Source organism: Mesitornis unicolor, unplaced genomic scaffold, assembly GCF_000695765.1.
Source record: "Mesitornis unicolor isolate BGI_N332 unplaced genomic scaffold, ASM69576v1 scaffold17654, whole genome shotgun sequence".
NCBI classification, from domain to species: domain Eukaryota; kingdom Metazoa; phylum Chordata; class Aves; order Mesitornithiformes; family Mesitornithidae; genus Mesitornis; species Mesitornis unicolor.
In genome coordinates, this window is record NW_010179609.1 from 46,284 (window position 1) to 64,343 (window position 18,060).

At 38.1% G+C, this 18,060-nt stretch overlaps 1 protein-coding gene across 1 annotated transcript in view; it reads left to right on the forward strand.

Annotated features, from left to right (window-relative positions):
* LOC104539349 (rho-associated protein kinase 2) overlaps positions 1–18,060 on the forward strand; it is a gene marked incomplete at its 3' end in the record, with an annotated part of 34,654 nt that overhangs the window by 6,587 nt on the left and 10,007 nt on the right. The window contains exons 2-4 of the mRNA XM_010182849.1: positions 3,036–3,136; positions 9,668–9,805; positions 12,173–12,433. Of these exons, the coding sequence (XP_010181151.1) occupies positions 3,071–3,136; positions 9,668–9,805; positions 12,173–12,433 (465 nt within the window). The remainder of the gene's footprint in view (positions 1–3,035; positions 3,137–9,667; positions 9,806–12,172; positions 12,434–18,060) is intronic.

The window sequence follows — 18,060 nt, forward strand, 5'->3', positions numbered from 1 at the left end:
TTGCGCCTCTTAAAAGTAAAACCTCCTGTCAATTCCTGTTGAGGCCAACCATGATGATGGTTGCTAAGACGAGCAATTCCAGTCCCAGTCTCCAGGTATTTTGGTGGCCTTCCATGAAGCTAGGGAATATTTTGCTACTTTTTGGTGCACTGAGGAGCCCAAAACTAGATGTAGCATTCCAGATGTGGTCTCACAAGTGGCAGACCGAGGGGAAGAAGCACGTCCCTCAAGCTTTGGGCTATGCATTTACCAGCACAGCCTTGTATACAGTCAGTGCAAAGGCTTGCTGCTGGTTCCTCTTTGTTCATCTTGTTGTCCACCAGGGCTCTCAGGTCCTCATCCTCACAGTCCCCTCTAGCTGGTGTGCAACATCCTGTACTGTTGGGTGGTGCTGGTCCATCCCCGGTACAGCAGTCTGTGTTTGCCTTTGTTGGACTTTGTGAGGTTCCTGTTAGCTCATTTACTCATCCTGTCTGGGTCCCTCTTAGGAGCAGCCCTCCACTGTATCAACTTTGAACCACTGACTGTGACTCCAGCAGGTTTTCCACCCACCTTGTAATTTCTCTGTGCAATTAATATCGGACTGGTTTGGCTACAAAGATACCTTGAGTTGCTGTGTTGAAAGTCTTGCTGCAGTCAAGTACAGGAAAAGTGTACTGATCTTCCTGTGTCCACCAAGACAGACATATCCTCACAGAAGGCAGTTAGGTTAATTCAACACAGTTTGTCCTTTTTGGATCCATTCTGGCTGTTCCCAGCCTTTCTTGTCCATCAAGTGCTTGGAAGAGGATTCCAGAAGGATTTGCACTATGGTCATCGTGGGCAGTGAGGTTAGGCTCCGCTTCCAGCCTGTAGTTTTCTGGATCCTCCTTGTTGCCCTTCTAGAACATGGACATGGTATTTGCCCTTTGCCAGTCATCAGGAGCCTCCCCAGTTTGCTGATGGCGTTTCAAAGGTGATGGAGAACAGCCTGGGAATGTTGACTGGCTTCTTCAGCATGCTCAGATGTGTCCTGTGTCATCTCAGGGCCTGATGTATGTCAAGTTTGCTTTATTGGTCCTTAAATCTGACTTCCTCTCATGTGATACTTCATTGCTTGACATTCTGTGATTAGCTTTGGGCAGCTGTGAGGCCTGGGTGCAGAGCTTGATAGTGAAGTCTGAGACAGAAAAAGGTATTGAGGTATCATTTGCCTCATTCTTGCTTTTCTTGCCAGTGTATTTATAAAGGCTCTTGTTTCCCTTCATAACCCTGGCTAGTTTTAACTCCAGCTGAGCTTGGCTTTCCCAATTTCATCCTTGCATACTTGGGAGATTCCCGCTGGGCAGCCCATCCCCGCTTCCATGTTCCAAGCCTTTACCTTTTGTGTTTGAGTTGAGGCAGAGGTTGCCCATTCAGCCAAACTGGCTCTCTGCCATGCCTGCTCGATTTCTATCTTAACTAGAACAGACCGTTCCTGTGCTCTGAACATATAATTTCTGAAGATCAACCCACTCTTTTACCCTCCACAGCAGCATCCCACGAAGTCTGCTGTGAGTTCCCTGAACAAGCTGTAGTCTGTTCTCCTGAAGTCCAGGGTCTGCTATTTCCTTCCTCAGTTCTCTCACAGATTTTGTCATCCCTGGCCAGTTCGTTCTTGTTTGTGAATGTGGATCTGAGTGTCTTCTGGATTGGGTCCTTGCTCACTTGGGTCGAAAGAAATGTTCTTGTTGGTCAGGCACCTCCTAGGTTCCTTGGAGGTTTCTCTTCATGAATATGTAGGAATGGTTGAATCATTTACCACATATTTGTTATCATTAACTCCCTGCTGACAGTGTCATCTTTAATGTCATACTGAATTAACTGTACCTCTAATCTTTTCTTTCCTGTGTTCAGATCTGGGATTCCCTTTAATGCCTTTCTTGGGATCAAATTCCACAGTCTTTGACCCTCAGCAGGGATCTTGCAATATCCACCTCTACTCCTCTCTGAATATAAGCGTCCACAGCTTTTCATGCCATTCCATGCTCTTCCCTGGCGCAGTTGTTGCTCCAGTCAACCTGTTTTGCTGTTTAGTTCTTCCTCTAAGCACATGTCAGGGCAGTGTCAAAACTTGTCACGCTTAAGAAAGATTACCTCCAGTATTATGGATTCCAGTCATTGCTCCCATTACCTTTTGTCCTTGTAATAAGAATAGATTTTTAAAATGCATTTAGCCAGGAATGCGTTCACTGACATGCTCTGTTTGCAAAATTAACGTCTAGGACCTTGCATGTTTTTAGGATTTGTCAGAGGTCAGAATTTCACTGGTTTCCCTTACCAATTCCCACAACTGCCAACAAGAAAATACTGAAAGACAGAACTTATCTGCAGAATATTGCACCAAGGGATACTTGAACAGAGCGTCGTAGATCTAATGTTAAAAAATGTAGACCTGCACATGCAGTGAACACTAAAACGCACTTTGAAATGGCCAGCAGTTACATGAACATAGGTAAACAGAATTAATATTTTATATGGGATGAATGAGTGATCTGGATTCATGTCCTTGCATGATCTGGAGTTGTACACAGAGGGTACTGAGTTGTCTTCCTCAATGTTGGACTGCTGTTGAGCCCCCCAGGTTGCACCTGCAGTGCTGTGGTGCGTACCGGGTACTTCCCTGTCTTGTGTTACCTGTGCAGTGTCAGTGGATCCTGGCAGCGCAGCGGGTGGCAACAAATCATTGTCTGAAAATTCAAGATGGGCCTCTCTGGTCCTCTTCATTACCAGAGTCGTCCTGTAAGCTTGTGCATGATTATTAGAGGTGTGAAATGAGAGTCAGCAAAATCCAAAAGACATTTCAGTTGTTACAGCTAAACGTAGATGGTTAATGGTTTCCAAACAGTAATGAAAGGGGCTATTAATAGTGATTGCAGATTTCAAGAATTACCCAGAAGGCTCTAAAGATTTAAATAAAAATAGCTTATTTTACCTTCAAATGAGAAAATGTTAGAGAAGATTACTGTATTCTGTTAATGCATGCATGATCACAACTCGTGTTTGATTTGTTTTAGATGAGAAGATTGTGGAAAAAATCCGAGCTTTACAAATGAAAGCTGAAGACTATGATGTTGTCAAGGTGATTGGAAGAGGGGCTTTTGGAGAAGTGCAGCTGGTAAGAATGTAATGATTTAGTGATTAGACAGATTTATGGATCTAGCCAAAACCTTCTCCAGTCTTGCATGCTTTATATCTAAAAATCCATTATGAAGAATAACTGTTATTTTCATTGTATTGTGAGGCCCTTTCTGTGCATAATGAAGAGTACATCTGGATTTAAAACATGATGGATTGGTAGGGAAGGACTTAGGAAACACTTTGCTGTCCTTTGATCAAAACAGAAAAGGCAGTTCATGGCAATTGTAAATTTTGTTGGCCATAAGCATCGCTGTATAATAATATCCAAAGCCTTCATATGAAAGAACAAGCTAATAGTGTAACAAACAAATATGGTTTTGCTCTTATAATTGTGAAACTTACGTTGTATTTAACTGTTATGATTCACGTAAGAATTTTTAAGCCTTTTTCTTAACATTGTCCACTCAAAATTGTATCCTATGTAATACCTCATGTAAGAATGAAGTTACTTTTTAAATTTATATTGCAGAGAAATTCTATTTATTTCTTTTTAAAAAGCAATCAGACTACAAAAAGTAACTTAGTATATCATACATAGTCTGCTTTTCATTTAATTTTGATTTTTCCTGGAGTACCATGTTGTACTGTGTGATAAATGGCACAAAAATGTGAGCAAATGTATAAGATGGCTTGGTATGTCAGTTCTGAAATATGCTGTGGATGTAAGCACCACATCCAGTCTGAGAATGTGAACACCAGGGACAAGTTACCACGCGCTGACAGATAACGGCACATCAGCTGATCCAGGGTAATTTTCTGCGTAAGCATTTTTAGAAGGGGAGAGAGAGATGTGAAGCAACTCAGTGGAAAGGGGAGCACCTAATTTGCAGTGATTGAAGTTTGTTATCTTGTTAGCACAAGGTAAAAAAAAAAATTACCTTTTTGCTTGTGCCTTTAGACATGGAACTGACATTTCACTGTTCTGTGCTAATTTTGCACTAGGAAGCTGGGAAAATCATGTTCTCTTCAATGTACAGCAATTTTGGAAAATACAAAGATGTTGTGGAATTTTGTTGAGGAATGTGGCAAGACCTTAGCTCTGAAATGCTTACAGGAGGTACACAACATGTAATGGCAATACAATTATTATCCATTTATAAAATTATATATGTTTTCTGTGTTAGTATTGGTGAAATTGGTTGGAAGTGGGGAGAAAAACCCTGTGACTAGCACTATTTGTGTGGCTCATGGGTAATTCGCAAATGTAGATGTAATTCACGTGGCAGTTAACGACATTTAATCAGCAATTTTTATTCATTTATTTCATTTTTTAGGGCGACTTCATCCAAGTGAAACATGAGAATGTATCTCCCTCTTCCCTGTTTCTTTCTGGGTCATTTGCACTTTGTTTTTATCCAGAAGTATTCATGAAGTATAGAGAGAAGTATTTCCAAAGATCCCAATTTCGAACAAGACTTTGAAAATTTAGTATATAACTTTATATGCTTTTATATCCTTGCTGGCAAGAGATGAAAAACAAAACCAAAACCTTCAGCAGAACCTTACTTTTTTGAGAAGGGGCTGCTGCAGGGAGTTTCGTAAGAAATCTGTCTACTCTGTTTTTTCACTGGCAGTAACGGCAAATGGTTTGTTTTAAAGTCTTCCAGCAGACATTTTTACCATTTCATACATCCACTTACAGTAGCTAACAGTGATGCTTCTTTGTCATGCATTTGCATGGGAAATCAGTGACGAATCAAGTCGGAAGGAGCAGAGTTCCCTGTTTATTTCTTGGGAGGGAAAGATGAAAAAGAGATCCCAATAACAGAAATCGTGTGCCTCTTTTAGTATGTGACACTGATTTATTTACTGGAAGCATCCAAAAGAACTGTATTTTTAAAGTGCTTCAAAAATAAAAATACATTGTTTTCATATCTATATTTCTAAGAACCTAAGGGTTTTTCTAAATAGTTTTCATATTCTTTTCAGTATTTCATTTAAAAGATAAGTTCTTAATTTGTTCTGGCTTAGAATGGAAACTTTTTCTTACTTCACTGTGTCATGCACAATCTAAATTCTAAAGTACAGTGTATGCACTGCAGTTACGTAGTTTGAGGGATCTGAAGACAAACTCATCATTATAATGTAGTGGTAAAATGCATAGTAACTTGGTCATATAGTGATGATTTGGGGAGTTTTGTTGTTGTTTGTTTGTTTTTATTAAATAAGCCTTTCAAGCCCCCAAATAAGAAAAGCTAAGAATGCATGGTACTGGAAGGGAACCTCTCTGTGTTCATGTAGAGCTCTTCTGCACTTCATGCCAGTTTAGAAAACCAATTATTTTTCTGGAATGTAAAAATATAAGCAGAAATCATAATGTTATGCAGCTTTACAGCTGAAAAGCAGTGGGTTAATAAATACAATTGTAGATCTGAACTAATATTAGCTGGTGATGAGGGCTTATATACCTAGACTTTTTGTCTCACAAGGTATGATACACATTTAAACTATTGAGCTAAGCTATATCTATTTCTGCTCCATTCAAAATGTGAACATCACAGTTGCAGATGATGGATTTGCAGTAATCAAAATATTTTGCAACACATTCTGTGATCAAAATAGAAATCTGCTTCACTGGAGGCTAAATGCAGAAAGAACCATAAATAAAATGTGATGAAGCGCATTGGTTAAATTCATGAATGTCATGTTGTCAGTGTGTGCCATTGTGCATGAACAAATATTTGTTAAATATTTGTAATAGTTCAATATAATGAGCCAAAAAATGAGTATGTTGATGTACAGCATAACATAGTCAGCTATGACCTCTTTCATTTAATTTTGTTTCCCCCAAGCTTTCTGCTCCTGTGTAGCCTTTTCTTATGAAAGCAGTGGTGTGGAGAGATCAGCTTTCCAGATTCTAGCAAGAAAGGAAAACCCATTCTCTACTGTGGTGTTGTACGGCTAGATTTTTTAAAAAAGCCTTATTTTTCCCCTCTTCTTCCCCACAAAAACTAAAAGTCCCATAAAGAGAGATCAGATGACTCTGATCTGAGCATCTGACTTTGGTGGAAAAACAGTTTCTCTATAACTACAGAAATACTAAGGTCTGCTCTTGGGCTCTGGCCTCTGGCTTTGCTGGATCTGCAGCGATGGGAAAAGCCAAGAAAATAATTGCCAGCTGCCAGATTGCTGCTTGTCTTGTGCAGGGCTGTGAATAGAAGTGGCTGGTGTCTAGAGCAGACAGAAAAATTGAATTATGGCGCTTAATAAGTTACTTGCATTTTATGCAGAAACAGTAATTTATGAAAGCACATCCTGAGCACCTCTTGTTTTCACTTGATGAGAAATCCTCTTGAAATGAAAACACATCCTCAGTTCCTTCTCCCAGGTCTAATCAAAGCACTGTAACGTTGCAGTGACGCAGCAGACTGACTTGATCATGCACTAGAATAGAAAGATAAAGCAAGGCTAACTCCTCCTTGTATTAGGGTAGTAAAAGGTGGTCTGTGGGACAGTCTTTGCTATGTGATTTCTTGCTGTTGCAAACTAGCGGTTGTCATGGCCTATGTGAACAGGTGCTGGCTTAGTTTTTTCCATTAAGTGCTTTGTTTATTAGGTTTAGTTCCCCAGCCACTGCTATGCACGCTTCTGTAGTAATGCAAATAATGCAGTCATGGTCTATTACCTGAAAATTTATCGGGACGTGAACTTTAGTACCCTATCTGTATCAATTTCTTATGGCTGTATTAAGCATTTAAGGATATCTGTGATGTTTTAAAACCTTAGAGTTCATTTCACAGTTCCACTCTAGGATCTTAATTTACTTTTATCATACAGGAGGTGGTATCATTATCAATACTATGTATTCAATCCAGTAACTTTAAATGGATATGTTTTTTTCTTTGCCTACAGAGTGTCTTCTGACATGAATGCTGTAGAAATTACGGATGCATTTTGTGTACTTGTTTCTTGAAAGTCTTAAATTGATGAAGCAGAGTTAGGGAAATTCTTAAACGAGGCCGTGTTACTCAGCGCTGATGGCACGAAGGGATTTTCCTACCTATTTTGAGAGTTACTCTGGTGAGCTGCACTTTAAATTTGGCAGTTCGTTTCAACAGTTGGAAGAAATTGAAACATCACGACAGTTTAATACATGAATAATCTGCTGTATGAGCCAATATACGTATGTACAAATATAGCTCTGGGTAAAGAGCACAGTGGGTAGCAGCTAAATGCTCTGTCTCCAGGGGCCACAGTGGTGACATGAGGAGTGGTGTCACCAATGGCTCTGTTCACCTGTAAGGAATGCCAAGGCACACTCAGCCTTTCAGTGTGCCAGTGTGCTAGTTGTTGCCTTGACTTCTTGATTTTTGTACAGAGAATGAACCTGTCTTGAAATTTTCTCAAGAAATAATTTAGCCAACGAATAACCCATTGGCACTGCCTTAGAGAGGTGTGTGGGCTGTGGTTTCTGGTCCCCATGCCCCTGGTTACTTTGCTTCTCCGATGCATGAGAGCAGTGGGAGACAATTTTTCTTGTAAAAGAGGCAGCTATACTAACTGCATCCAGGCAAGACTACACAGCGATTTTAGGAATTGTTAACTACTGAATACAAGGCAGGGCTTTATGTGAACTTCACCAAAAGATACATTTTCAATTAAACAATATCTTTCTGAGGTTGTTGGTCTTTGTGTTTCTTCTGGTTTTGAGCAGGATTGCAGAAGCTCTACTCTACAGAATATAGTTTCTGGTGTACCACCAAGTCTTTGTGAATAATCCCATGTGGGATTAGTAGTAAAGGGGAAGGAGTTGGTTTTCCAAATCCTTTTTTAGGACACTTTCACTAGCTGGTTAATTGTTAATGTCTTAAAATGTACGTGCTTATAGAGATGTCGATGCATGTAGATGGGTTTCTGTTTTGGTGTTTGGCTGGTGATTTTTTAATCTAGCTGTACAGAAGGTTGTTGGTTAGTGTTAAACTATGCAAGATACTATCCTAAAACTTTTGTACCTGTATCTTGAGAACAAAAAGCCCCAATTTCAAGAACAGTAAGCTCATAAATAACTCTGTTTCTTTTCATGTTCTCACTCTTAACCCTTTTTCCCCATTTCCCCCCCATTTCCTATTTCCACCCCTCCCTTTTTCCTGTTTCTTGAGGTCATTCCTGTTGGCTTCAGCAACATTTGTGTTTACAGCTCCTCAGGAGCAGGAGAGCGATGCTCCCAGATTTGTAGACCAAATAGGTGCCTCTCTGAAGCTTTGCACTGCAGACACAATGGACCTGAAACATTTGCAGCTGTTCTGGAAAAGAGCCTATTAAATGTTATTTCAAGTAGTGTAATTAAATTTGGACATTGTGTAAAAATAAGAGGTTGGGAGATATGGTTTATTTTACTAAATATGAGACTTTTAAATGCACCAGAAAATCGTAACTGTTTAGTTCTGATCTCACAAATCAGTCCACTGAACTTTTTATTTTAATGTGAAGAAAATACGCAGAAAATGAAGATGCAGTTAATTCCTTTTTTCTGCTGACTCACACATCTTACAGCTGAATACTGAAGAATGACAAAAAAGTAGTCCTTTGGTAATTGTTTCATAAAGTAGAATAATTAATGTTTTTTCATTACAGAGTAATGACTTTACAGTCTGTACTTTTAAAGGATTTCGTTTCATGACCATATTCAGATGAAGTCTTCCAAAATATTTTCACATTTTTTCATAAAACTTTTAATTTCAGTTTTCCAACCAGATTTCTTATTAATTTTACACCATTTAAAGTGAATTTAAGAACTACTTAAGAAAAGAAATAGGAACAATCTTTTTTTGTGAAAAATAAGCTGAAGTGGACTGCTTGCAGAATTTCTAACATGAATGAGTACAACAGATAGATGGTGATCAGAGTGAGAAATTATAAGCAGAGTTGCATTTCTCCATACATGGTGGAACTTTTGAAGGGGGAATAGACAAGCATTTCCTTTTTCTTCTGCAAATAGAATTATTTAATCTCTTTTAGTGTTAGTAAGTATGTTCACTGAGAAAATGTTAAGAGCGGTAGCCCACTTCTTTAGAGAAAGATGTACTCTTCTCATTCTGAGTTTTGGATTGGGTTTTTTGGTTTTGTTTTGTTTGGGAGTTTTTTAGCATTTTTAATTTGAGTGAGCAGATTACTGCAGTCAGCTCTCATGTTTATGCTCATAGCCATAGTGAGGAACCACATAGGGTTGTATCAGTGCGTCCTCAATAAAGCAGCTGCCTCCGCAGAGCTCCCGCAGCCCGGAGGCACGTCCCTGTGGCCCTGCAGCTCCTCTCTGGCAGATCTTCCTTCATTTGGCATCCTTCTTGTTGCATCCCTGCTGTGGTTTCTTTTGAGCGGTTGTTAGGTTTTTCTTTCCAAGTTTGGAAGTTCTCAAATCCTTACTCTTTAGAAAATTTGGTATATGAAGATCTCAAGGCATTGCATCTCAGAAAGCAGTTTGTACATAGGAGAAATATACTATGCTGGTATTCAGTCTTTTCTACAAAGCATTTTTAAAAAGTTGTTTCTCTTCTTTCTCAACCAACAGGTTCGCCATAAAATGACACAGAAGGTTTATGCAATGAAGCTACTTAGTAAATTTGAAATGATCAAGAGATCAGATTCAGCCTTTTTCTGGGAAGAAAGAGATATCATGGCCTTCGCCAACAGTCCGTGGGTGGTTCAGGTAAGGGAGATATGTAAGAGTAAAATAATAACAATAAAGCCATAAATCTTTCCCACTCTTGAGCTGGTTTTGAATTTACATCTAAGCTCAAATAATGGTTTATGGTCAGATTTAATTTTTAAAGATACGTATTTACAGCAGTTTTGCTGAGTTTGGTTCATCTGGCTGTGTTAGTAGGAGTTATGCCTTTGGGAAGAATTAGTCCTGAATATTGCGATTTGTTGTAACTGCTAAATGACACTAATTAATAAAATGAGTAGTGGATAGCATATGCTTAAAGAAATTGTTACTACTTCATTTTGTTAAATAATTAATACATTTAAATGCTCTCACATATATTGCCATGCTTCTGTATATTTAATAAGTAAAGACTGGCCTTAGGCTTTCCATGTGTTCTTCATAACACTTTACCTCATGTATGTAAGAAGTGTTTTACAAGATTTTGTTATTTAGACGTTTTGCTCTTCTGAGCATGTCCTGTTTTCTTGCATGTATTCAGCAGAAATACTTAACTAAATAGATAAATTTTTATTTGTTTTTGTTCTAATGACAGCCGTTGTCTGGAATTATTTTTATATTTTGCATGCAGTTGAAAGTAATGGAAATGTTCAGCACTCAGTTTTCGAAGAGAAGTGTAGCAAGCATGGTATGAATGTGCATGTATTTGTAAATAGCAAAGGATTTTAAGTGTAGCTGCAGTTGTGCCTTTTATGATGAAGTGTATTAGTGTGATAAATTTAGGTAATGTGGTCCAGTGGGATAGGACACTGAGCTGGTTTTAAGAAAATATAGGTCCTGTTCTGAGCTAGAAACTGGGACAGATCACACTGCTTCTCTGTGCCTTCTCTCTTATGGGAAAAGCAAGTGAAACCAGAGCCCTAGATAATTTTGATTTTTATTTTTTTTAATGAAATCCCTTAAGGGCAATAATGAAAGTGCCGTATAAAGGCATAGTGTTGTTATTCATTACTGTGTTCTATTAATATCTTTACATGTGAGAATACAGACTGTTTTGGATTTTAATTTAGATTTTAATGACCAAATGCATTATCTTGGTATATACTGCATCAATTTGTAAAAACAAATTCAGTGCAATATATATTTATTTAAATATGTATTTATAATATAGGTCTTCTGTCACTGATGTACAGTAAATTTTAATCTAAAGGTCAAATCTCCTTAATAATGTTCCAGCCTTCCATGATTCCTCATCCTCCATAAAAACCCTTTTTAAAATTTTGTCCTATTTATAGAACCATAGACTCACAGAATGGTTTGGGTTGGAAGGGACCTTAAAGCTCATCCAGTCCAACCCCCCTGCCATGGGCTGGGCGACCTCCAACCAGACCAGGTTGCCCAAAGCCCTGTCCAACCTGGCCTTGAACACCTCCAGGGAGGGGGCATCCACAACTTCCCTGGGTAACCTGTGCCAGTGTCTCACCACCCTCACTGTAAAGAATTTCTTCCTAATATGCAGTTTACTAGATACTTCCTCTTTTTCAATTTCCTTTAGAATTTTGTGTGGATAACTTGGAGATGTGAATGATTTTAGTTTTCAGTGTATAGGAGCAGCATTCCTTGAGAAATTAGGTGAGAAAACTCCAGAGACATTTTCACACCAGTCACTGGAGATTTGATAGTAACGCGTTTGCTGGTTTGGGCCGTTTTCAGATCTGGTGATTGCTAGGTGAAATCTCTAAAACTTCAGTACTCTAGGTCTGAGATACATTTTAAAGAGACTAAACTTACTTTCACTGTCATGCCAGTAGGAAAGATAATAGCCACAACCTGTACCAGACTGTTATTTTATTGTTAAGGATAATTTCTTCGTATTGTGTTATAGTTGTCTTCAGGAACATTTTTTTTTTCTTATTTCAATGTATGTGTTGATTTAGGACAAAATCAGTAGTGACAAGTGTTTTTGTAAATATGTACAGAGATAAGGAGATGTATAATATATAACATTTAGAAACAATATAAGATGCTATTCACTGTTGAGCTATTTATAAATCAATACATGATGCTCCCTTTCTCAGATTTGATATTTTGTATTTTGACTCAGTGATACTTTTTAATGCCAAGAAACGTGGATACATAGAAGCTCATACTGCTAAAGTAACCAGGGAATCTTTTTCGCTTTCTTAAATGTGAAAATGAGGGAGTTTTGAAGTTCAGTAAATTTCAAGGTATCATCATAATTAATAGAAAATGTAGATTATCTGAATATAAAAAACTGTTATTTTGCATGAGTCTTGAAAATATATGCTCAGATCTAATGAAACATCAAAATAAAGTGCTTTATTCTTTTTCCTAGCTGTCTCTGAAAGGTAATTGCACTTTTTTCTTTTCCTTTTGTTAATGCTGCAGCTATTTTGTGCCTTTCAAGATGACAAATACTTGTACATGGTGATGGAATACATGCCAGGTGGAGATCTCGTAAACCTTATGAGCAACTACGATGTGCCTGAGAAATGGGCCAAGTTCTACACAGCCGAAGTTGTTCTTGCTCTTGATGCAATTCACTCCATGGGCTTGATACACAGAGACGTGAAGCCCGACAATATGCTTTTAGATAAATATGGGCATCTGAAGCTGGCAGATTTTGGCACTTGCATGAAAATGGATGAAGTAAGTATGCAACTGAATAGTTTATCATCTATAATACCGTAATTCTAAAGTTATTTTCTTATGAATTCTAATACCTGAAGGAATATTCATCAAATCATCTGCTTGGTTGGCAAGCTGTTCCTTGTCTCCTAGTTTTAAATAAACTAGGTACTTTAAGTAGTGTGACCTTGTCTATAGTAAACTGTTCTGGCACACGGAACGAGGATGTAAACTTGCTTTTTGTTATTTTGGAAAGCGTGTGTGTTTATGAATTTCTGCAGTTCGTTTTTTTTCTTGCTAAATGTCTGAAAAGCTTATGAGACAACTCCTAGTTTCAACACTAGTAACCTTGCAACAGTTCGTAAACTGACACTTTTCTGTAAATGAAAGTATTTTATAGGCAAGATACATCCCCTCCTCCCCCTTTTTTTTTACTATGACTAATTGTTCTCATAGCATCCTCTAGTGGTCATTAAAATGAGGTCACAGTAAGGCAGCAGTGGGATGTGATATACTGATTAAAATTAACGTTAACTATTTGTTATGATGTCGTACGCTTTAATTGTCCATATTTTACTATGTACAGCCAAATACACCTTTTTCTAATGTGATTGTGTAAGAATATTTTATTTTTATGTAATACTTAATACTTACAGACTTAAAAGTAAAGCCACATTTTATAGTTTGCAGTTTTAAAATCCTTCCTGACGAGCGATGTTATGCTGTAATTTACACAATATATTCTTCCTGTGAAAAATTGTACCAGACTATAAAAAAAACTATGTATGAAAGTGTTAAGATTTGCCCAGCCTTTGAAAGGTTTCTGTATTAATGTTGGCAAGGATGATCCTTTTAACCTGATTTGCTTTAATGTGTTAGATTTTTCCCTGTATTTTTTAGGCAGTGCATGGTGTAATCTCTGCAATCTACTTAATTTGCATTTGCCTTAGTAAGTTAATGTCTCTTCAGCTGTATCTAGAAGTACTGTGTCTTGTTAGGGCTTTTTTTTTCTTTCTTGTGGCAATATATTAACTACATTGAACATCTACAGCAGCTTATTGAAGTTCAGTAGTCTATTTAGTTTTGCTGATATTGTAGTTTTTATCCTAAAGGCAGATAGATTGTTTGCCCCCACTTTGATGATTCACTTGCCTATATTTTAGGGGTCACGATTTACTTTAGTTGAAAAAATCAAAATTAGTACTTGATCTCTTAATTGAGTCCTGAAAAATAATAAAAAATTAGAAAAGCACCAAAAAAATCATAATAGAAATCTACAAAAAAAAAAAAATACAGTGATGCTTTGTGCTATGTTAGGGATCCCAGAAATGGTGAACCTAAGCCTTTTATTTTGCCTTTGTTTCCCCTTTTTTTTCTTTTTTGTTGTTATTAAAGAATGGAATACCAAAATGGGGTTGATCATATTATAAATGTGAGAAATGCATGCACACTTCTTGTGAAGAGTTATAATGAGCTCCAGTTTGGACTGGGCATCGCCAGTGAACCAGTGATCTCCTTAAGAAGTTAATTTTTTAACAGACTGCATTGTAAGTTCTTCATATTTCTCAGACTCAGTGGAATGGCAAAAATTTTTTATACAGGAAGCTTTAGAAGTCGAGAGGTTCTGGATTGTCTCCAAATTTCATGCTACTTCTTACAAAACATGAACACATCCCAGCTGTGTAAATATAATATTGGTGTTGGCAGGATGATTTCTAGAAAATATACACTTACCCAATAGTTGTTTTTTCTGATTTGGAGTCCTTTTAGCAGTTGTGCATATTAGCATCCTCCCTGTGCTGTTGAGAGCCCAAGAAAATTCTGCTGAAGTGTAGTGAGAGACTTTTTTGACCTTGGCTGTGGATTTGGATTCAGTGTCCTCTTAAGTCTTCCAGGCCAGTTCAGACACTTGCAGCAGAATTCTCCTTACCAGTATGTGAAAACTATTACGAAGTGCTTTAGTGATCTTTTTCAACATAAAAGGAACTGACCTATTTATGTAATTCAGTTGTGATGGCTTTGGGTTTGTGGTTTTTTTGATTGTTTCCTTTTTTTAAAAATCTGCAACAAAGTGAGTATTTCTATAATTGAATAAAGAATGGAGTTGGCCTCAAAGATTTAGTAGGAATTGTGGTTCCTTTTTGGTATTTAGGTATGATAATACCTAATACAGGTTTCATCAGACTCTTCAGGTTTTCTGGAAGAAGCCAGCCAGCAGCATGATGGGCTATGGTAGGTATCAGTGCCAGGAACTCCCAGAGTTGCCAGGCTCAGTACATAACGCTGTCATGAGCTAACGGAGCTTTTAGAAGAGCACAGGCTCAGAAGATATCTGTTGAAAAAAGATGTGACTGAAAGGAGGAGTGTTTACCATTTGGGACTGTCACCCCAGCTCAGGCAGTTTAGCTGAAAAAAGGACTGTATTCCTCTTTTTAGAACTCATTTCTCAATGAAGCTCATTCAAGACTGCTGGATATTCAGTGCCTCAGTTCGCTGCCTGTGCAAGCCCAGGTGCACAGTGTTAACACCTGATCTGAGCTATCCCAGTGTTCTCACACAAGCACACTCCCACTCTTGTTTACTCCAAAGAACTTCACAAGGGTGTGAAAGCCCGATTCTCAGCCTTGGCTCAAGACAGTGAGTCACTGAAGGTGTGATGGAGATCCTCCTGAGGATGAAAACTCAACTGCTGTGTCTTCAGCGCTATAATAGTTCTGAGTGATGCTAGGAAACACTACAGCCTCACCGCAAAGTTGTCATAAGCTGTGAGAACATGCTGTGTCTCCTGGACAGCCTTGTTTAAAATGCTGTGCTGCACATCTCACATAGCTGCAGGAGATGAGTTCCAAGATGCACCTTGATCCTTCGAGGTGATGAGAAAAGGCTCAGGTAAAACTTTGGCCTGAGACCCCCAAAAGAAAGCTTTGTATGAGAGCTGCTATAGTAAGTGTGCTCCTCAGGCATAAAACAGAGTTTAGTATTTGAAGCACAGGAGTATCTCACTGTACAGAGAAAACATCACCGTTTAGATCTCTTCAAATGCTGAAGTACAGAAGGCAGAAGTCATCCTGCAGAACATAGGGACTGTCAAGATGCCATGTACTGCAGAGAGGACCTCCCTGTTTACTTGGCTTTGATGCCAGAGATCATAGAAGCTCATTTGATTGTGGTATTAAGAGTATCCAGTACTTGAAGATACATACAGAGGAACGCCCAAGTTCTTTGAAAGGACAAGTGTATTAATGAGAGGAACAGAAATCTGGGCATATTATGTTCAGGTGGTAATGGACCAGCCTCCCCAGGGACGTGGTAGAATCCCCACTGCTGGAGGTTTCCAAGGTGTGATTGGACAGGGTGCTGGATAGTGTCATCAAGGCTCCCTTTCCTGTGACAGGTCGGGTCAGATCTCCAGGTCCCTTCTAATTCAGGCTTTTCTTTGACTGTATGATTGCATTTTTAGGTTTGTTCATGAGACAGAATGTAGGGTTTTACAGGAAGTAAGTACAATTAACTCCATGTGCTTGAGACAGATACAGTCCACTGCAAACTGATGTTAGCACATAGTGCCCTTTTAAACGAAAAAATATATTTTTTGTTTTAATGTTCAGTTTTTGACATCTTGTCTGAAAACTTAAGATGTTGTTACCTGGACTTCTTTAGCATTTGTTATGTCATTGGAAAGAAGCTTTCTTCTTGCTATATAGCAGCCATCAGACTTGGTTAGAGCTCGCTTTTTCTTGTCATGATGTTTGCTTTCTTTGCATAAGACTTCATAAATACCAACATGTATAACATATTAAAAAGTGTTCTTGTTTTGGTGCATTAATTATAGAGGAATGGGAAATGGGGTGTTATTAAGTGCTTAGGTGTCGAGGTGATGAGGCTGTGACTGAAGCTGCAGTCGTCAGAGAAATTTTCAAGAACTCTTTCAGTTGCTTTGTTTTTAAAAAAGCTTCTTCTCACAGAGAGATTCAGTTGGCATCAGCCACCTTCACTGAGTGAAGACTCAGACTTCCCCTTGTTGTAATTTTGCGTTTGGATGAGTAAGAGATAGACATGCACCAGTGTTGGAGACCTCATTAATATGTCAGTCATCCTACATCAGCAGAGTCACGTGAGCCTGGAACAGTTCCTCCAGTGCTCGAAGCAGAGAGGCCTAAAGCTTCGGAGAAGACTGAAGGTGTACCTGTAGGTTTGTGCAGAGTGCTCGTATAAGCAGGATGATCAAACAGTGGTTCCTGCTGTGTGCCAGGTCCATTCTTTATGTTCTCAGCATTAGATTTCTGGAGTCTTTGGGCTTTAGTTTATTTTCCAGTGTTAAAATATGTTCATCTGTATTCTTATTCATACAAAGAAGATATTAGATTTTCTGAAAAGAGTTAACTTCATTTTCTTACTCCAGAATTGCCAAGGTGTGTGTCTTCTGGTTCATAGTACAGAAAGCAGAAGTTAACCTGAGAAGTTAAAACTTCCTTTAGGTTTCAGCTTCAGCATGGAGGTGGAAATGATGATAGGCATTTCCCAGGAGGACATTTGAAGTACTCCTTAGGTCTCTGCAGTATTTAGTCATCGCTTTAGTTTTTGCCTGCCAGTTCATGACTTCCCAGGGTTCTGGTTTAGTACTTAAAAAAAAGCTTTTTGGCACTTCATAGTGTGTGTGAAAAGAAATATTGTAATTTAGTGTCTAATTTTTACATGTCAATACAGTTCCCAAAACAAAATGTTTCTCTTCCTTTCTTTAAATATGTATTTTGACTTTAGTTGTTGCTGCTAATCTTCTGTATCAATATTCAGCCAAAGCTGATGGCAAAACGCATGAAGAACTTTGTAGGTTGACATAGAAAAGATTTGAGGTTGAGAAACAGAATAAAAGATGAGTGTATTTTTGGCACTTCTCTAACTTCATCCAGGATTTCATTTCATTTATCCATCTGGTCCCTTTGGAATGAATGCAGAGAATTTGATTAAAGGAAACAAGGCTTACAAGTCTGAACCAGTGTGCTGGCAGATCTGATGATGCTTCTGCGTCATTTAGCCCTTGCATTTTTAGTCTCTCTGTGTGAAAGAGGATGAAGACTCATTCCATTAATACAACTGTGTTTAATATGATAATAAAAATCACTTTAAAAAAAACTCCCAACAAACCAAACAAACGTTGCTATTCTTTAAAAATAGCTTTTCCTTTTTTTTTCCCTATCTGTAAATAAAAAACGAAGTGTGACTCTAAAAATTTACCTGTAACATGATTTATTGTCTGAGTTAGACAAAACTGTTACATATCTGCTATGTAGGACCTAGAACTTACAGCTTATAAAGACTATTTTGATTTTGTTGCCTGTTTTCCATGAGGGTGAGGAGCAGTCTCATATGGTGTATAGCTTCATATTGAAACCAGTGGTAACAGTAATAAAATTGGTCTATTTTTGAAAGATAAAATCAAGAAAAACTGCTATGGAGTAGACAGGGGAGAGCACATTATCAGAAATTGCCATTGCAGTCCATATTGCTTCTGGAGTAAAAACCAGAGACTTTCAAACACATTTCTCAAATGAAATATTTTGGGCTATGCTTTTAATGTGTTTCTGGTCTACTATAATAGACTGTTCAAAGACTCAGAAGTATTTTTAGTCAAGCCGTTTGAATTCCTG